At 45.4% G+C, this 21,013-nt stretch overlaps 1 protein-coding gene across 2 annotated transcripts in view; it reads right to left on the bottom strand.

Annotated features, from left to right (window-relative positions):
• Window positions 1-21,013, bottom strand: part of EIF3L (eukaryotic translation initiation factor 3 subunit L) — a 39,733-nt gene that overhangs the window by 14,120 nt on the left and 4,600 nt on the right. The window contains exons 4-9 of one of the 2 annotated variants that reach the window (XM_019018110.4): window positions 18,886-18,965; window positions 15,804-15,865; window positions 11,521-11,590; window positions 11,226-11,299; window positions 4,171-4,342; window positions 13-167 (exon numbers count right to left, since the gene is read on the bottom strand). In XM_019018110.4, the coding sequence (XP_018873655.2) occupies window positions 13-167; window positions 4,171-4,342; window positions 11,226-11,299; window positions 11,521-11,590; window positions 15,804-15,865; window positions 18,886-18,965 (613 nt within the window). The remainder of the gene's footprint in view (window positions 1-12; window positions 168-4,170; window positions 4,343-11,225; window positions 11,300-11,520; window positions 11,591-15,803; window positions 15,866-18,885; window positions 18,966-21,013) is intronic. The other variant, XM_031005590.2, reaches the window with a different exon arrangement.

Here is a 21,013-nt window from a genome sequence, read left to right as displayed (position 1 = left end):
AATAGGCATCACCTTCTTGTTCAGTTCGATGTTCTCCAGCACCTTGATGGCCTGGTAGTAATCTCCTAACAGGGAGTGCAGGCGGAGAAGCCCGACCAGGCTGAAGTAACCAAGCATTTTGTAGAGGGAGTGCCGCCCATACTCCCCAGCCACACTCTCGGGGTCACCTGAAAGAGACAGACACCGTGAATACTCTGATAGGAGGCAGGTAAAGGCAGGCACACCTGACCTCTGAATGTTACTCAGTAGGCATCTCACCTACTGCCAGCCTTGAAAGCTTCCCTCAACTGGGGAATAACTTCAAAGGAATACCAAGAAACAGCAAAACCAATCTTACGCTAATCTTCGATTTACCAGTATTTGCTTACAGGATGGCAGTTCATTTTGCTTATTTTTTTTTGGTCCCAACACATGAAAAGGTCCCTCTCATCAGTAAAATACAACCACGAAGACCCCACCTTTCAGAAAGCACATGAGGTCAAAGCTATTTTCGTAATAACAACACTAAGATGTTATTTGCCCTTCCCACTGAGTTGAATTTTGCATGATGCAAACACTATGTTGGGCAAAATTACTGTCAACTTAAGCATAAATCAGGCAACGACACAAAATTGTACCAGTAGTCACCGCATTGCTTCTTGCCATGCATTTGCACTAAAAGAACTAGTCCTTAGCCAGGCATGGTGGCTTAGACCTCTAATCCCAGCAACTTGAGAGGTCGAGGTGGGAGGATTTGCTTGAGCCCAGGTACCATATCTGAATAACCAGAGTTTGTTGTATCAGTTGTTTTTTGTTTGTTTGTTTTTTGAGACTGAGATCTATGGAAGTGCTACTGCATTTTGGCCTGGGTAACAGACAGACCCTGTTCTAAAAAAAAGATAAAAAAAAGAAAGAAAATTCTTTTTTCATTTTTACTTGAAAAAAACAACTGATTCATAGGTCGTGCGCGGTGGCTCACACCTGTAATCCCAGCACTTTGGGAGGCTGAGGTGGGCAGATCACGAGGTCAGGAGATTGAGACCATCCTGGCTAGGTGAAATCCCATCTCTACTAAAAATACAAAAAATTAGCCAGGCGTGGTGGTGGGCGCCTGTAGTCCCAGCTACTCGGGAGGCTGAGGCAGGAGAATGGCATGAACCCGGGAGGCGGAGCTTGCAGTGAGCCCAGATTGCGCCACTGCACTCCAGCCTGGGCAACAGAGCAAGACTCCACCTCAAAAAAAAAAAAAAAAACTGATACACAACTGAGTGCAGCTCATGCCTGTAATCCTAGCATTTTGGGAGGCCGAGGCAGGCGTATCACTTGAGGTCAGGAGTTTGAGCCCAGCCTGCCCAACATGGTGAAGCCCCGTCTCTACTAAAAATACAAAAATTAGATGGGTGTGGTGGTGCACACCTGTAGTCCCAGCTATTGCGGAGGCTGAGGCAGGAGAATCGCTTGAACTCGGGAGGCGGAGGTTGCAGTGAGCAGAGATTGTGCCACTGCATTCAAGCCTGGGCTACAGAGCAAGACTCTGTCTCAAAAAAAATAAAAATAAAAATAAAGGAAAAAAGGGCAGACATTTTCACAAAAATGAAGTAAACCTGTCACACCTCAAAGAAAATAACTGACAGTGTTTGCTACCTATAAAACAGTTCAAAGGTTGGGCACAGTGGCTCACACATGAAATCCCATGAGTTCAAGATTGGCCTGGGCAACAAAGTGAGACCTTGTTTCTACCAAAAAAAAAAAAAAAAATCAGCCAGGTATGGTGGTGCAAACCTGCGTTCCTAGCTACTCGGGAGGCTGAGGTAGGAGGATCACTTGAGCCCAGCAGGTAGAGGATGCAGTGAGCCATGATTGTGCCACCGCACTTCAGCCTGGGTGACAGAGTGAAACCCCATCTCAAAATAAATAAAAATTCAAGCTATTAAGCAAAAATGGAATTTTGTAAAACTTTTATCTGCCACTACAAGCTCTATAGCTTACAAATAAATGCTTACCTGATGTCAGTGGCAAAAGCAACAAATCTGACTTTTTAAAAAAATGTAATAAAATGTGTCAACATTTGGAAGATCTTTATAACTCAGAGAACCAATATTTTTTTAGAAATCACACATGGCCAGGCGCAGTGGCTCATGCATGTAACCCCAGCACTTTGGGAGGCTGAGGCAGGCAGATCACTTGAGCTCGGGAGTTCAAGAGCAGCCTGGCCAACATGGTCAAACTCTGTTCTACTAAAAATACAAAAATTAGCCCGGCGTGTTGGCGTGTGCCTGTAATCCTTCCTTTCTATATCCCTGGAGGCTGAGACAGGAGAATCGCTTGAACCCCGGAGGCAGAGGTTGCAGTGAACTGAGATCATGACATTGCACTCTGCCTGAGCAACAGAGCAGATTCTGTCTCAGGAAAAAAAAAAAGTCACACATGGATGTAAGGAACTCATTCAAATCACAGAAGTGATGAATAACACTAACAAAAGAAAAATTCACCAATACAGTTTCAGATTCCTCACTGCACCTAATCTGTATGAAACTACCACTGGTTACTTCAAAGAAGTACAGGGTGAGTATACTTCTATAAATGCTTGTGACCAGAAGTGTTTTGCATTTTGCAATTTTTAATATCTGCATATGCCTAATGAGATATCTTTTTTTTTTTTTTTCCAAGACAGAGTCTCGCTCTGTCACCAAGACTGGAGTGCAGTGGTGCGATCTCGGCTCACTGCAACCTCTGCCTCCCTGGTTCAAATGATTCTCCTGCCTCAGCCTCCCAAGTAGATGGGATTACAGGTGCCCACCACCAGGCCCGGCTAATTTTTTGTATTTTTAGTAGAGATGAGGTTTCACCACGTTGGCCAGGATGATCTCGAACTCCTGACCTCAGGTGATCTGCCCGCCTCGGCCTCCCAAAATGCTAGGATTATAGGCGTGAGCCATGGCACCCGGCCCTAATGAGTATCTTAAGGATAGGATCCAAATCTAAACATAAAATTCATTTATTTTTCATATATGTCTTATACACACAGCCTGAAAGTAACTTTATTATAATCTTTTAAATACTTTTGTGCATGAGACGAAGTTCTGACTGCAACTGGTCACATGAGGTTGGGTGTAGAATTTTCTACTTACGGCGTCATGTCGGTGCTCAAAAAGTCAGATTTTGGAGCATTTCAGATTTCAAATTTTCAAGTCAGGAATATTCAACCCATACATACTACTACATGGTGTAGTATCAAAGAAAATCCTCTCCAATAATCCTGGCACTTTTGGGAGGCCAAGGCAGGACTGCTTGAGCCCAGGAGTCCAAGACCAGACTGGGTGACACAGTGACACCCTGTCTCAAAAACAAACGACAAAAAAACTTCCTTTCTATATCCGTGTGAAGCCAGATTTTCCTTCTTTTTTTTTCAGACAAGTTCTCGCTCTGTGGCCCAGGCTAGAGTACAGTGGTGCGATCTCAGTTCACTGCAATCTTTGCTTCCTGGGCTCAAGCAATCCTCCCACCTCAGCCTCCCGAGTAGCTGGGACTACAGGGGCACCCCACCCACCATGCTCAGCCAATTTAAACATTTTTTTTTTAGACAAAGTCTCACTATATTGCCCAGGCTGGTCTCAAACTCCTGGACTCAAGCGATCCTTCTGCCTAAGCCTCCCAAAGTGCTGGGATTACAGGTGTGAGCCACAGTGCCTGGGCCAGATTTTCTTTATGTGCTTCAAACAAAAGAACACACTGCAACAGATTGAATGCAGAAGCAGAAATGAGAAGCCAGCTATCTCAGCCAGACAGAGTGATCTGCAAAAATGCCACTCTTCACTGAAAAAAAAAGAAAAAAATTTTTTAAAATAGATACATTTTGTGGTTCTCAATATTTTAACAGGGTAAAGTGGCTCTGACACCAACACGTGTGAGAAGTGCTTATCTAAACAAAAGCACTGGAGACACAGAAGTGTTTACAAACGCAAATCTCAATGTGCTGGTTCAGTTTGTTGGCCAACGGACTCCCAAGCCCCAGAGCCCCCAGCACAAATACTCTGCTACTGTTTGTACTCAAGCACCTACAAAGAGTCAACAGACCACCACCTAAGATATGGTGACTCATCTGCTCTACTTGCAGTGATCTATTCATTTGGAACAGATGGCAAGCAGCTGGAAATTCGCAGGCCACGGCTGTCGGCCTGCTGCACTCACCTCCGCTTGTGTATACCTCCAACTGTCGGTTGATGTTGGATTTGTCTACGAGGGAATGAAGGACATTGAGGACACTATGAACATTCCAGATTTTGGGATTGGAACGAAGAAAGTCAATCTCCTCCTCTGACTTCTTGGCAGTCTTACAGCGGTACTGACTGAATGACTGAAACTGTTGAGGAAGAAAAGAAACATGCAGTAGTGGTATAAGCCCAAAGTGATCATCCATGTCCACAATGCTGAAAACGAGGCAATGCTCTGGCTCTGGACGGGGCGAGGTGAGGGTGAGATGACCACTTCTCATTCTAAACCATTCCGTACACTGTTTTTCAAAGCCATCTTGACTAAACTGTGAATTTTGTTCATTACTGAATGTTACTTACTACACAGTGAAGTAAAAATCTCTAGGATTAGAGGTAGTCTGTGGTAAAAACATCCAATCTGGAGTCAAACACAACCTAAAGTCACTTCCTGTCTCTGGGCCTCACAATGCAGTTGACCGGGCCACCAGAAACACCACAGGGGCTCTTGTACCATCTATTCAGATGCAGCTAGACCGTGGTACCCCCTGGGTTATGAGCAGTGATGTGGTAATAGGTATGTGCACGTGTGAGCCTTCCCTACCACAGCTGACCATCAGTTCCCAGACTATGTCACCTCTCTACCACTCTCAACCAGAGTCGTCTGGCCAAGCACAACGAACACAGAGAAGACATGCCACAGGAATCTGTTTGGGACAGAAGTAGAACCTGGAAGCACTGCTGGCCTGGCTCCAGCAGTCACACAGATGGAACACAACAGACCTACCTACTCAATTTTTTAAAGTTCTCTGGTTGAACCTGGTGTGCATCAGGTTTGGAAATCACAGACCTAAAACCTAGGTCTTAGAAGATCTAAGACTTCTTCAACTCTTCCAGCAGAGATCAGAGGCTCACCCCTGTAATCCCAGCACTTTGGGAAACTGAGGTGGGCAGACCACTTGGGTCCAGGAGCTCAAGACCAGCCTGGGAAACATGGCAAAACCCTATCGCTATAAAAAATACAAACGAATTAGCCAGGAATGGTGGCAGGCACCTGCAGTCTCCGCTACTAAGGAGGCTGAGGTAGGGGCTTTGCCTGAGCCCAGGAGGTGGAGGCTACAGTGAGGTGAGGTTGTGCCACTGCATTACAGTGTGAGTGACAGAGTAAAACTCTGTCTCAAAACACAAAAAATTATCTTGTTCTAGACTGTGGGACAAAAAGTTGCTAATTTTGTAATATAAAAACAAAGAATATGCCAGGCACGGTGGCTCACGCCTATAATCCCAGCACTTTGGGAAGCCAAGGTGGATGGATCATGAGATCAAGAGTTTGAGAACAGCTTGGCCAACATGGTGAAACCCCATCTCTACTAAAAATACAAAAACAGGCCGGGTGCGGTGGCTCATGCCTATAATCCCAGCACTTTGGGAGGCCGATGCAGGCGGATTACCCGAGGTCGGGAGTTTGACACCAGCCTGACCAACATGGAGAAACCCCATCTGTACAAAAAATGCAAAACTAGCCAGGTACAGTGATACATGCCTGTAATCCCAGCTACTCAGGAGGCTGAGGCAGGTGAATCGCTTGAACCTGGGAGGCAGAGGTTGCGGTGAGCCAAGATCTCACCATTGCACTCCAGCCTGGGCAACAAGAGCAAAACTCCGCCTCAAAAAAAAAAAAAAAAAAAAAAACACCAAAACAAAATAGCCAGGTGTGGTGGCGCGTGCCTGTAATCCCAGCTACTCGGGAGGCTGATGCAGGAGAACCCCTTGAACCTGGGAGGCAGAGGTTGCAGTGAGCTGAGATCACGCCACTGCACTCCAGCCTAGGTGACAGAGCAACACTCCGCCTCAGGGGGGAAAAAAAAGAATATCCAGAATATATAAAGAATTCTCAGGCTGGGTGCGGTGGCGCTTACACCTGTTATCCAAGCACTTTGGGAGGCCAAGATGGGTGGATCCCTTCAGGTCAGGAGTTCAAAACCAGCCTGGCCAACATGGTGAAACCCCATCTCTACTAAAAATGCAAAAAAAAAAAAAAAAAAAAAAAATTAGCAGGGCATGGTGGTGCACACCTGTAATCCAGATACTTGCGAAGCTGAGGCAGGAAAATCGCTTGAACACAGGAGGTGGAGACTGCAGTGAGCAGAGATCATGCCACTGCACTCCAGCCTGGGCGAAAGAGCGAGACTGTCTCAAAAAAAAAAAAAAAAAAAAAAATCCTACAAAGAATTCTCGTAATGCAATAAAAAAAGCAGTCAAATAGAAAACAGGCAAAGAATAGTGATGATCACTTCAAAGAAAACAAAATTGACAATTAACATGGGAAATCAGAAAAGTATGATTTTTTTTTCTTTTTCTTTTTCTTTTTTTTTCTGAGACGGAGTCTCGCTCTGTCTCCGAGGCTGGAGTGCAGTGGTGCAATCTCGGCTCTCTGCAAGCTCCGCCTCCTGGGTTCACGCCATTCTCCTGCCTCAGCCTCCCGAGTAGCTGTGACTACAGGCGCCCACCACCACGCCCGGCAAATTTTTTTGTATTTTTAGTAGAGACGGGGTTTCACCGTGTTTGTTAGCCAGGATGGTCTCAATCTCTTGACCTCGTGATCCGCCCGCCTCGGCCTCCCAAAGTGCTGGGATTACAGATGTGAGCCACTGCGCTGATTTTTTTTTTTTTTTTTTTTTTTTGAGACGGAATCTCACTCTACTGCCCAGGGTGGAGTGCGGTGGAGTGCAGTGGTGTGATCTCGGCTCACTGCAACCTCTGCCTCCCTGTTCAAGTGATTCTCGTCCCTCAGCTGCTGAGTAGCTGGGATTACAGACATGCACCACCAAGTCTGGGTAATTTTTGTATTTTTAGTAGAGACGGGGTTTCACCATGTTGGCCAGGCTGGTCTCCAGCTCCTGGCCTCAAGTGATCTGCCCGCCTTGGCCTCCCAGAGTGCTAGGATTACAGGGGTGAGCCACTGCGCCCAGCCAGAAAAGTATGAATTATCATTTCTTTCCCATTGAACTGACAAAAATTAGACAGACTGATAATATCCAGTACAGAAAACAGTTGGTCTTGGCTAGGCATGGTGGCTCATGCCTGTAATCCCAGCACTTTTGGAGGCTGAGCAGGGAGAATTGCTTTATCCCAGGAGTTCAAGACCCCATCTCTGCAACAAATTAAAAATCAGCTGGGTGCACCTGTAGTCCGAGCTACTCAGGAGGCTAAGGTGGGAGGATTGCTTGAGCCCAGGAGGTCAAGGCTGCAATGAGCTATGATCACACCACTGCACTCCAGCCTGGACCATAAAGGCAAGACCCCCATCTCTTAAACAAAGAAACAAAAAAACCAACAGCTGCTCTCAAACACCGCCGGTAGTAGCACAATTTGATACAGCCCATTGGCGGGGCAATATGTTACTATTTATTATAATTCAAAGTGATTGAAACGTTCTTTTATCTTGATTGTGGCATTGTACACATTTGTCGAATCTCATCAACTGTACACTGATACTGGTACATTTTATTGTATATTAAACTACACCTCATGGCTGGGCATGGTGGTTCACACCTGTTTTTTGTTTTTTTTTTTTTGAGACAGAGTCTTGCTTTGTCACCCAGGCTGGAGTGCAGTGGCGCAATCTCAGCTCACTGCAACCTCCACCTCCCAGGTTCAAGCGATTCTCCTGCCTCAGGCTTCTAAGTAGCTGGGATTACAGGTACCTGCCACCACGCCCCGCTAATTTTTTTGTATTTTTAGTAGAGACGGGGTTTCACCATGTTGGTCGGGCTGGTCTCGAACTCCTGACCTCGTGATCCACCCGCCTTGGCTTCCCAAAGTGCTGGGATTAACAGGCACGAACTGGTGGCTCATCTCTACTTAAATAAAAAAATAAACTACACCTCAGTAAGCTGATTTTAAAAAACTTAAAAAGCAAGTATCGTTCAATCCACAATTCTACTTCTAGGTAGTGATCCCTAAAAATATGCCTGTGTACAACATATATATGCATATTCACTGATTCACTGCCTGTAATTGTGGAAACTGACAACCCAAACATTCATCATCGGAGGCATGGTATATCCATATCACGCACACTGCAGCAAAAGAGCAAGTCAGGTCTATGAAAATATGGTTTAAGTGTGTTAACAAGTCACAGTAAATGGCACAATAGAGTACGTAACCATTTTTGAAGTGATCTCTCTTTATACAGTCATGTTTATGTAAGTGCCTGAGAAACGTCAACAAAGTGCCTTTCCTTCCAGACAGTAATTGATACCTCTGCAAAAGCAAGGAAGGCAGGCACTTTCACTATATCTGTAGTTTGAAAAAACAAAAACAAATAAATAAAACAGGGTGGCGAGGAAGAGCCACCTACCCCATGTGGCATCTACCTGGCCAGGACGAAATACACCAGCCACTCACTGACCCTCACTGGACAGTCTTTGTTAGAAAGCACCGTAAGCCCCTTAACAACAACACTGGCTAAGCCCAGGGAATTATGATTATCTTAAGAGGGATAAAGAAAATCAGCACGGATGATCCTTCTTCACTTGCTCTAAGTCAAAAAGACTGCTATTCATCTATAAGTATTCCAAATAAAAGGATGACACAAGCCAAGGAGCCAGAGGGCAAACAAGGCCAGTATGGTTTGTGGCCTTTGCTATGAAAGGCACTAAAGCCTAATCTTGAGCAGGAAGCCTCCTTCTCAAGGAGCACTATGAAGGTTTCTCAGCTCACCACTCGTAACGGTTCAGCACTTTGTATACACAACGTCTCCCTGGTTCATGGAGTTCTAATAACATCTTTATTAAGATACCAATTTATCCTGAAATAATCAGTTAGAGCTATAGACAGCACACAAAGGGGAAAAGAATTATATTTTGTCAAATTATATATTTTATGTTTTTTTGTGTTTTTTTTTTTTTGAGACAGAGTCTCACTCTGTCGCCAGGCTGGAGTGCAGTGGCACGATTTTGGCTCACTGCAAGCTCTGCCTCCCGGGTTCAAGCGATTCCCCTGCCTCAGCCTCCCGAGTAGCTAGGATTACAAGCACACACCACCACGCCTAGCTGTTTTTTTTTTTTTTAGTAGAGATGGGGTTTCACCATTGTCGCCAGGATGGTCTCCATCTCCAGACCTCGTGATCTGCCCACCTAGGCCTCCCAAAGTGTTGGCATTACAGGTGTGAGCCACCACGCCCAGCTTATTTTATGTTTTGTAGTCTCTATTTCTCGAACTCCTGGACTGAAGCGATCCTACTGCCTTGGACCCCAAAAATGCTGGGATTACAGTTGTGAGCAATCTGTATTTTTAAATAGAAGGACTGGGCTAAATAAGATGGAAAAGAATAATGATGACATTGAACATCATCACAATCAACAGGCAACGTGTATTAATTATTCTGTGACAGGCACTATGCTAAACACTTTATACGTAGTATCTCAGCAACATTCGCAGCAATCCGTTTTAGAGATGGGGAAACCAATGCACAGTGTGGTTAAGTTATGTGCCCACAACAGAACATGTTACCATTTTAAAATGGGCCAGTAGGCCAGGTGCGGTGGCTCACACCTGTAATCCCAGCACTTTGGGAGGCCAAGGAGGGCGGATCACCTGAAGTTGGGAGTTCAAGACCAGCCTGGTCAACATGGAGAAACCCTGTCTCTACTAAAAATACAAAAATTAGCTGGGCGTGGTGGTGGGCACCTGTAATCCCAGCTACTGGGGAGGCTGAGACAAGAGAATCGCTTGAACCCGGGAGGCAGAGGTTGCAGTGAGCCGGGAAAACGCCACTGCACTCCAGCCTGGGTAACAGAGTCAGACTCCATCTCCAAAAAAAAAAAAAAGCCAGTAAACAGCAATAGCAAAACCTGGACTTTTACCCCCAGGCTACACAGCTGCTGTACTTTATTTGCATTTGGCACAGTTCTCATTCGACCTTGAACAGCAACTCCTGAGGTAGGTGATATTCTTGTTGTGATGAAAATGTTCTATTGTATTCTGATCGAGCATACACTTTAGTAACCACCACCACAATCAAGATATAGATGGCTAGGCATGGTGGCTCACTTTGGGAGGCCAAGTCAAGAGGCTCACTTGAGGCCAGGAGTTCAACACCAGCATGGGCAACACAGCAAGACCCTCGTCTCTACAGTAATATAAATATCCACGTAAGTTGGTGCGGGCCTTGTAGTGGCAGCTACTCAGGTGGCTGAGGTGGGAAAATCACTTGAACCCAGGAGCTCTAGGCTGCAGTAAGCTATTATCACTGCATTCTAGCCTGAGCAACAGAGTGAGACCCTGACTCTTTTTTTTTTTTTTTTTTTTTGAAACGGAGTCTTGCACTGTTACCAGGCTGGAGTGCAGTGGCACGATCTTGGCTCACTGCAAGCTCCGCCTCCTAGGTTCACACCATTCTCCTGCCTCAGCCTACTGAGTAGCTGGGACTACAGGCGCCTGCCACCACGCCCGGCTAATTTTTTGTGCTTTCAGTAGAGACAGGGTTTCACCGTGTTAGCCAGGATGGTCTCGATCTCCTGACCTTGTGATCCGCCCGCCTCGGCCTCCCAAAGTGCTAGGATTACAGGTGTGAGTCACTGCGCCTGACCTGATCCTGACTCTTAAAAAAAAAAAGATAACAGAACATTTCCATTGTGTGGGTAAAGAAAAGTGAGGCTCTGAGTTTAAATAGTGTATCACTGTTACAGAGCTACCAGCAGGTGGCAGCACCCAAGTTAGAATCCACTTCCACCTGGCTCCAAAGCCTGTGAAGCCTGTGTTCTTCCCACCAGACCACCTAACAAGGTCTAGTAAGAGCTTGATGAAGGTCAGGAGCTGAACTTATCCGACTTCCAGCTTCCTATCTGGAGTGCTTAGGCTTCCCTGTCTCTTCCGAAAGCCAACTGAAACTGGAGTCTACTGCCATGGGGTATTTTACACTACAATGGGGATATTTTTACACCCTGCAGCTTTTTTACACAAACAATAGTAACAGCTATTCCTGGCATGGACCAGTTATTTCAAATTAGGCTGGAGCTGACCAGATACCTGGTAGATGAACTCATCGATGATATCCCAGAGCCACTGGTTGGGTAGTTCAAGGGGAGCAGGACCATCGGCATCTGTGCAGGAGATCACAGAAAAGTCAGATTCAAAGCCCATTCTGTAGGCTGCAGAATGCTTTGTAATTTCTCTCTTAAAAGGACCATGAATCACAAGACCTCCCCTCTTCCCACCTACACATTAAGATCCTGCTAATTAAAAAAAAAAAAAAAAAAGCTGGAGGCCAATGCTGAACCTCATCATAACCACACACACCCTCTTGGCCAAATCTCAGACTCACTAAGAATGTAGTTGAAGAGATTGCAGTAGTTGTAATAGGATTCAAACCTCTGCTCCAAGGAAGGTCCCCCCTGTAAAGAAAACAAGAGATATCAAGATACAGATATTTAATTTTAATGTGTTTTACCCATGGTATACTGTGACAGCTGTGAACAAATACAAGAGAATTGGTATCTGTCCTCTCTTTCTTACTATGTAAATATGCAAGTGAGAGGGAAGATAGAAAGTCCTATAGCAGCTGAGGCACTGAATACTGCAACACGTGGTTAGGTTCTACAGCAACAGACCTTAAATGACCCTCAGAGCAGGCATGATGATCTAGCAAAGCAGAGAGAAGGAAAAGTGTTTCAGAAAAAAACCACACCAGCAAAGGCGAAGAAGTTAAATCGTGGCACTTGAAGGCTAGGGAGTTAAGAGAAGATAATGCTGCATCGGGCATCACTAGACTACGGGCCAGGAATGTTGCAGTCTTCCAACGCCAAACAAGAATCTAGGTCAGGGGGCCTGCAAATCTATTCTGCCACCTGTTTTGTAAATAAAGAAGTTTTACTGGAACACAGCCATGCCCACTCATTACATATTGTTGATAACTGCCACAAACACATAGCTGAACAGATTTGACAGAAACCATCATGGCCCTCGAGCCTAAAACACTTATTATCTGACCCTCCACAGAGAAGGTGGCTGACCCCTGGTCTGGTCTTTATGTTGCTTGCATCTGAGAACCACTGATAGTTTCTGAGCTGGGGAACCATACCATGAACAATGTATTCGTGATGGAGAAGAAACACAACTTTGGAGTCAGTCCCACCTCTTATTAACTGTGGGGTTCTCACAAGGTATTTAATCTCTGTAAAATGTGGGCAAAAGATTGTTGACTAGTCACAATTAAGTAAGATTATATAGCTGGGCGCAGTGGCTCATGCCTGTAATCTCAGCACTCTGGGAGGCTGAAGTGGGCTGATCACCTGAGCCCAGGAGTTAGAGAACAGGCTGGGCAACATGGCAAGACCCCGTCTCTGTTTAATAAAAGTTATGTAAGGTGCTTAATACATTAAGCACAATCTAAGCACATTCAATGAAAAACTGCTCCCCAAGGGCTTAAAACTGGTCATTTATGTAGGAGTCCTGGTAGCTAATAAAAAGATAACAGCATCAATAAGCTTCTGCTGAAATCTTCATCTACAGACCGAACAGAGAGATTAGAGGTGGTAAAACCAGCTATACTATGGGCTATGGTGTCATGGTGTTCCCAAAAAAGCAGTGTACACATAATGGCTAGATTCTTAGCATATCCACAAAGTACCTGAACTTTAGCATCAATGGTAGTAGGGAATCTTTACTTTTTTTTTTTTGAGACGGAGTCTCGCTCTGGTGCCCAGGCTGGAGTGCAGCAGTGCGATCTCAGCTCACTGCAACCTCTGCCTCCTGGGGTCAAGTGATTCTTCCGTCTCAGCCTCCTGAGTAGCTGGGATTACAGGCACGCGCCACCACGCCTGGCTAATTTTTGTATTTTTAGTAGAGACGGGGTTTCACCATATTGGTCAGGCTGGTCTTGAACTCCTGACCTTGTGATCCACCCGCCTTAGCCTCTCAAAGTTCTGGGATTACAGGCGTGAGCCACTGCGCCTGGCCAGGAATCTTTACTTTCTATCAGATAAAGTAGTCAGATCCCGCTGGGATGCCGGAAAAACATGGCCCCTTACTCTGGCAGCAAGAACTTTTCCACCTACCACTACTGACAGTGGCTCCTGTGGCCAAGGCAGGAGTTCTAGCCATATCAAGTGGTCCTCAAGGAGAAGAGGGGTGAGTAACTGTGAGAAACTAGGACCTCCTTAGGTGGAGATCTTGGTGCCAATTTCCTTCACTTACACATGCATGCAAGCACACACATGCTCAATTAACACCATTATGACCAGACATTATTCTAGGCACTGGATTATATTAGTGAACAAGACAAGCACATACCCCGGTGGAGTTAACCTTCCAGTAGATTAAGAAACTCCCTCCCCTAAATAAACCAATACAACGTACAAGAGATAAGTGCTCTGAAGTGCCACGAATATTGCCAGGAGCCCAGGGAGGGAGGGGAAAAGTTTCAGGAAATGACTGAGAAGGGAAACAGGGCTAAAACCTGGAATTAGTAAGTGTGATGGGAAGTCATGGTAGGATTGCGAGTGACCTGATGAAACTATGTAGCAAAAGGATCATGCTGGTTATTATGTTGAGAATAAACAGCCAAGAGTGGAAACTGACACCAGGTAAGCAGCTCCTGCAGTAATTCAGGGAAGAGATGATAATGACTTCAACTAGGTGAGCAGCAGTGTGGCAGTGAAAAGTGGCTGATTCAAGAAGTATGCTGAAGGCCAGGCACAGTGGCTCACGCCTGTAATCTTAGCACTTTGGGAAGCCGAGGCGGGCGGATTACTTGAGGTCAGGAGTTCGAGACCAGCCTGGGCAACATAGCGAAACCCTGTCTCTACTAAAAATACAAAAATTAGCCAGGCGTGGTGGTGCATGCCTGTAATCCCAGCTACTCAGGAGGCTGAGGAAGGAGAATCGTTTGAGCCTGGAGAATTGCTTGAGCCCAGGAGGCAGAGGTTGGAGTGAGCCGAGACTGCGCCACTGCATTCCAGCCTGGATGACAGAGCGAGACTCCGTCTCAAAAACAAAACAAAATAAAACAAAACAACAAAAAGAAGTATGTTGAAGACAGAGCTTAACAGGATTTGCTGGATATCATGTCAGAGAAAAGTCAAGAATAATGCCAAGGCTTTTAGTCCAATTAACTTGGTAATAAACGGTAACATTTACTGAGATGATTACCATGAGAAAAACTAGTTTAGAGGGAAAATAAGAATTCAGTTTTAGATGTGTTAAGCTTGAGATGACTCAGACAGCCAAGTGCAGATGCTGACAGCTGAATAGACAAGTCTGGACTTCAGTGGGGCAACTGAGGCTAAAGATAGAGATTAAGTCATTGGTGTATATAAATAATACAGATGGCATTTTTTTTTTTTTTGAGACAAGAGTCTCACTCTGTCACCCACGCTGGAGTGCAGTGGTACGATCTCGGCTCACTGCAACCTCCGCTTCCCGGGTTCAAGAGATTCTCCTGCCTCAGCCTTCCAAGTAGCTGGGATTACAGGCACCTGCCACCACGCCCAGCTTATTTTTGTAGTTTCATATTTTTAATAGAGACGAGGTTTCTCCATGTTGGCCAGGCTGGTCTCAAATTCCTGACCTCAGGTGACCTGCCCTTAGCCTCCCAAAGTGCTGGGATTACAGGTATGAGCCACCGCGCCCGGCCTTAAATAGTACAGATGGCATTTTAAGAAACTTTAGGCACTCTAGGCCGGGCGCGGTGGCTCACGCCTATAATCCCAGCACTTTGGGAGGCCAAGGTGGGCGGAACATGAGGTCAGGAGATGGAGACCATCCTGGCTAACACAGTGAAACCCCGTCTCTACTAAAAATACAAAAAAAATTAGCCAGGTGTGGTGGCAGGCACCTGCAATCCCAGCTACTCAGGAGGCTGAGGCAGGAGAATGGCGTGAACCTGGGAGGTGGAGCCTGCAGTGAGCTGAGATCGCGCCACTGTACTCCAGCCTGGGCAACAGAGCGAGACTCACTCACTCTCAAAAAAAAAGAAACTTCAGGTACTCTATAATTTAGAAGTCGGGAAGAACAGAATCTAGCAAGTGCCCAAAGTTGGGATAATGTGTAGAATACTGGTGTTATAACAAGCTGGTCTAGATTCAAGGAGTTTTGTCACTTACTAGCTGGATAAATTTGAGAAAAGGTAACCTCTTGGCACCTCAGGTGCCAACTTTGCAAGATTGATAGTAGAATTAGATACGTGAAGATGTGAGCTAAGTGCCTAGCATTGTGCTTGTCATACAGTGACAGTGTTATGTACATTTCAGAGAAACGGAGGCTCAATGCTCTGAAGGGAAAAAGAACCCCAAGCAGAAGCAGCAGCAGGTACCTGGAAATATCCTATGAGGCTGGAAGCCTATAACCAGTGCATGGGTGATTGCCCAGTCCAGGAGAATTGTGGGGACAGAGAAATTTAAAAGAATGCATAGGTTATACAGCGTTAGTGTGTCTGAACAGCTTTCTGGGTTAAATTGTTCCTTCCACCACTTCTTAAAACTCAAAAACATGCCAATCATGCCCAGACACTGAACCAATATAAACAAATGACTGTGTTCTAGAGACAAAAACAGCACAGAGTTAAAAAAACAAAAACAAAAAAAAAAACTGCAACACTTAAATACTTACACTGACTTTGGCATATATGTGCCTGTAGTATAATTCTTTGTATAAAATCAGGAAGACAGCATCTGAAAGAGATGGCAGATGGGTGCTTCACTAACCATAAAACTGGGGTATCCTGGCAGCTTTAGCTCTTTGGTGGGGAGGAATAAAGGTAATTCTGAAGACTAAACAACATCTAAATTGCTATGCATATGCCCCAAGAATACATGCAATGAGAAAATCCACTTCTCATTTGACTCCATCAACCTCAATCTCTGTCGATAAGATTAAGATCTCATTCAGATCTATTTCCCTTCACCATTTAGAGACTTCTGCCATCCAAGTGCATAAATAAACCAGCACACAAGAGTAATTAGACAAGCGTGGTGGTGCGCTCCCATGGTCCCAGCTACTCGGCAGGCTAAGGTGGGCGGATCACTTGAACCCAGCAGGCACAGGTTGCAGTCAGGCATTATCACACTACACTCCAGCATGGGCAACACAGTGAGACCCCCATGTCAAAAAAAAAAAGGAAGAAAGAAAATATTAATTTCAGAATGTTGTTTGTTTGTTTGTTTGAAGACAGGGTCTCGCTCTGTTGCCAAGGTTGGAGTGCAGTGATATGATCATGGCTCACTGCAGCCTCGACTCCCAGGGCTCAAGTGATCCTTCCACCTCAGCCTCCCGAGTAGGTGGGACTACAGGCACGCGCCACCATGCCTGGATACGTTTTTTAAAAATTTTTTTGTAGAGAAGGGGGTCTCCCTATGTTGGTCAGGCCTCAAGTCTAAATCTCCCAGCCTCAAGAAATCCTCCCACCTCAGCTTCCCAAAGTACCAGAATTACAGCCGTGAGCTGCGACACCCAGCCATATGAGTTTTGAACTCCTTCTGTGTTTAGTCAATTGAGAGTAAATGTTCAGGCCAAGTGCAGTGGCTCATGCCTGTAATCCCAGCACTTTGGGAGGCTGAGGCGGGTGGATCATTTGAGGTCAGGAGCTCAAAACCAGCCTGGCCAAGATGGTGAAACACCATCTCTACTAAAAATACAAAAATCAGCCGGGTGCCTGTAATCCCAGCTACTCGGGAGGCTGAGGCAGGAAAATTGCTTGAGCCCAGGAGGCAGAGGTTGCAGCGAGCAGAGATCGCGCCACTGCACTCCAGCCTGGGCGAGACAGCAAGACTCCGTGACTCCGTCTTAGGGGGGAAAAAAAGGAGTTAAGTGTTCAAAAAAACGTTAGCTATAACAAAAGAAATGAGAGACTCGTACACTGAAAACACAAAACATTGGTGAACGCAACCAAAGACCTAAATAAATCAAAGACATCCCATGTCCATAGATTGGAGGACTTAATATTGTTTTTTTTTTTTGGGGACGGAGTCTTGCTCTGTCGCCCAGGCTGGAGTCCAGTGGCGCAATCTCAGCTCACTGCAAGTTCTGCCTCCCGGGTTCACGCCATTCTCCTGCCTCAGCCTCCCGAGTAGCTGGGACTACAGGTGCCCGCCACCATGCCGGCCTGCCCAGCTAATTTTTTTGCATTTTTAGTAGAGACGGGGTTTCACCGTGTTAGCCAGGATGGTCTCGATCTCCTGACCTCGTGATCCGTCCACCTTCACCTCCCAAAGTGCTGGGATTACAGGCATGAGCCACCGCGCCTGGCCTGGAGGACTTAATACTGTTAAGATGGCAATACTCCCCAAAGTGATCTTCTGATTCTAGGCAATTCCTCTCAAAATCCCAGCTGGCTGCTTTGCAGAAATTGACAAGTCCATCCTAAAATCAATAAGCAAATCCAAGAGACCCAGAATAGTCAAAACAATCTTGGGGAAAAAAAAAAAAAAAAAAGAACAAAGTCGGAGGACTTACCAATTCCCAATTTCTTTCTTTCTTTCTTTTTTTTTTTTTTTTTGAGGTGGAGATTCACTCTTGTTGCCCAGGCTGGAGTGCAATGGCGCGATCTCGGCTCACCGCAACCTCTGCCTTCTGGGTTCAAGTGATTCTCCTGCCTCCACCTCCCAAGTAGCTGGGATTACAGGCATGTGTCACCATGCCCGGCTGATTTTGTATTTTTAGTAGAGATGGGGTTTCTCCATGTTAATCAGGCTGGTCTCGAACTCCCGACCTCAGGTGATCCACCCGCCTCGGCCTCCCAAAGTGCTGGGATTACAGGCGTGAGCCACTGCGCCCGGCCTACAATTCCCAATTTCAAAACTTACTACAAAAATATAGTAATCAAGACAATGTGGCTGGGCACAGTGGTACATGCCTGTAATCTCAGCACTTTGGGAAGATCACTTGAGGTCAGGAGTTCAAGATCAGCCAGGTCAACAAAGTGTGACCCCATATCTACAAAAAATTTTTAAAAATTAGCTGGGCAGGCCAGGTGCAGTGGCTCATGCCTATAATCCTAGCACTTTGGGAGGCTCAGGTGGTCGGATCGCCTGACGTCAGCAGTTCGAGACCAGCCTGGCCAACACGGTGAAACCCCGTCTCTACTAAAAATACAAAAATTAACTGGGCGTGGTGGCAGGCGCCTGTAATCCCAGCTACTCGGGAGGCTGAGGTAGGAGAATTGCTTGAACCTAGGAGAATCGCTTGAACATGGGAGGCAGAGGTTGCAGTGAGCCAAGATTGTGCCACTGTACTTCAGCCTGTCTGAGACAGAACGAGACTCCATCTCAAAAAATAATAATAATAATAAATAAATAAATAAATAAATTGGTGCCAGGGTAGCTGAATATCCACAAGCAAAATAATGAAGTTGGATTTGCCCACCTCACCCATATGTAAAGGACATCATCTAAGAAAGTCAAAGGCGGGAAGCTAGAGAGCTTATTCCAGAGTGACTGTAATGACCCCCAAATTATAGAAGGAAATAGAAACAAGTCAGTACAAATATCTAAATTTCACCATATATGAGAGATCTCTGTCCTCTCTTAAATCGCCCAGCCTTCGACAAGTTATTTTGCTGAGGACCTACTACATACCAAGCACCAGGGAAACAAAACGGTGAGCAAAACAGACACAGACCCCCTTGAGCTTCCTGTCTAATGACTCAGCCACTGGATTCCGCTCAGTGCACAACATATAAAGAGCTCACACCTACCATTGCCAACCTGTGGAGCAATGGCTTCAGCCTCGGGCCAAGGTGTATTCTTGAAGAATCTTTCAGTCAGCTTGGTCCAGCTAAAAATCAAGCAAAAAAACTCTAAAATTCCAAAAGGACTGGAGAATGCCAATCCTAACATTTTACAGATGAGGACCCAGGCTTAGAAAGGGGAAGATGTCAAATAAACAGAGCTGAGGCCAAAGCCCTTCAAGTCCACAACTGTCCTCAACCCAACTCCACACTTCAATCTTTCTCAACACAAGAAAATATTTTTTGTATCAGTTAGGGACCCATCAAGCTTTTCAGGATAATCTCCTGCCTCTGTATCATTAACTATAGCCATATTTAACTGCTTGCTGTTTTCTGCTATAAGAACTACTTTTTTGGCCACCATTCTTTAACACAGCGTTTCCATCTCCTGGAGCACATCCAAACGTCTCTAAACACAGAAGCAAATCAGTCTGCTGCAGTCCAAGGCCACAACAGACCTACAGCATCCAATTTAAACACTGCTGCCTATCCAATCCAAACACTGCTACTTGACAAACCTGCAACAAGTTGTTTAATTTTCTTCTCCTGATCCCCTCAGCAGCTATTAATATTTTCCTCCAATCTCCTCAAGCCCCACCCCTCCTGCTTCTCTGGCTCTTTTAGTCCAACATATAAACATGCTCAAGTTCCCCTAAAAAACACTGAACAGGCCAGGCACGATGGCTCACGCCTGTAATCGCAACACTTTGGGAGGACAAGATGGGGTATCGCTTGAACCCAGGAATTCAAGACAAGCCTGGACAATATAGGAAGGCCCTGTCTCTACGGGATGGGGGTTGGGGAGAAACACAGAAACAGAACAGAAAAGAAACACTGAAACAGGCCAGGCGCACTGGCTCACACCCGTAATCTCAACACTTTGGGAGGCTGAGGCGGGTGCATCACTTGAGGTTAGGAGTTCGAGACCAGCCTGACCAACATGGTGAAACCCCGTCTCCACTAAAAATACAAAATTAGCCAGGCATGGTGGTGCACACCTATAATCCCAACTACTTGGGAAGCTGAGGCAGGAGAATCGCTTGGAACCAGGAGGCGGAGGTTGCGATGAGCTGAGATTGCGCCATTGCACTCTAGCCTGGGCAACAAGAGCGAAATCCCGTCTCAAAAAACAAAAAACAAAAACAAAAAACAAAAACAGAAAAAACACAGAAACAAAACACAAAGCCACTCAGTGACCCTTTATGTCCCCGATACTTACCAATTCCCCTTTCTCACCCCACTGCTCTCTGGCTGTTGCTTCCATCACTCTATTGACATTGACCTTGCTAAGGTTATCAAGGCCCTCCAAGTTACCAAATTCAACTGGCATTTTTTCTCATCTGGACCTCACTAAACCATTTGGTGATACTCTCTTCCTCAGTTTCCTCTGCAGACTTTTTGGTTCCTGTGACATTTCTTTGCCAATTTACTATCTACTTTTCACTTTTCTTTCTGCCTCCTTTACTAGATCCTTTCTTTGCCTGCCCACCCATCCCTAAAGAAACGTACTTCTTAAGGCACCAGCATTTCTTCTCACATTCTCCTAGAGAAGACTTACAAGATGCTTGGCTTCAACTATCATCTGTATCTGCGGCCACTGCCCAATGCAGTGGCTACTAGCTACATGTGGCTACTATATAAGCAAAGAGTTAAATTTTAAATTTCAGTTAGTTGCCACTTAAGTTTAAAAACCAAGACTTAACTCAGTATTGGAAAACTTTTAGGTCTATTTGGAATTACTCTAGTATTTGAATCTACTTTTCCAGTCATAAACTCTATAAAATCTAAATACAAAGTAAGTATTTCTGATACACACTGGATTTAGGAAACTTTAAGTATAAAAAAAAAAGGGCAAATATCCCCTTAATTTTTAAATACTGATTACATATAGAAATATTTTAAATAAATCTCCACTTCGCTTGGCTGAAAAATTAAAATTAATGTCTAGCTATATTTCTATTGAACATCAGGTCCATTTTTTAATTTTGAGAGAGGGTCTCGCTCTGTTGCGCAGCTCACTGCAGCCTCAACCTCCCAGGCTCAAGCGATCCTCCCACCTCAGCCTCCCAACTAGCTGGGACTATAGGCATGCTGC

The sequence above is a fragment of the Gorilla gorilla genome, chromosome 23, assembly GCF_029281585.2.
Source record: "Gorilla gorilla gorilla isolate KB3781 chromosome 23, NHGRI_mGorGor1-v2.1_pri, whole genome shotgun sequence".
Lineage (NCBI taxonomy): Eukaryota > Metazoa > Chordata > Mammalia > Primates > Hominidae > Gorilla > Gorilla gorilla.
This window is presented reverse-complemented; position numbering and strand designations above follow the sequence as displayed.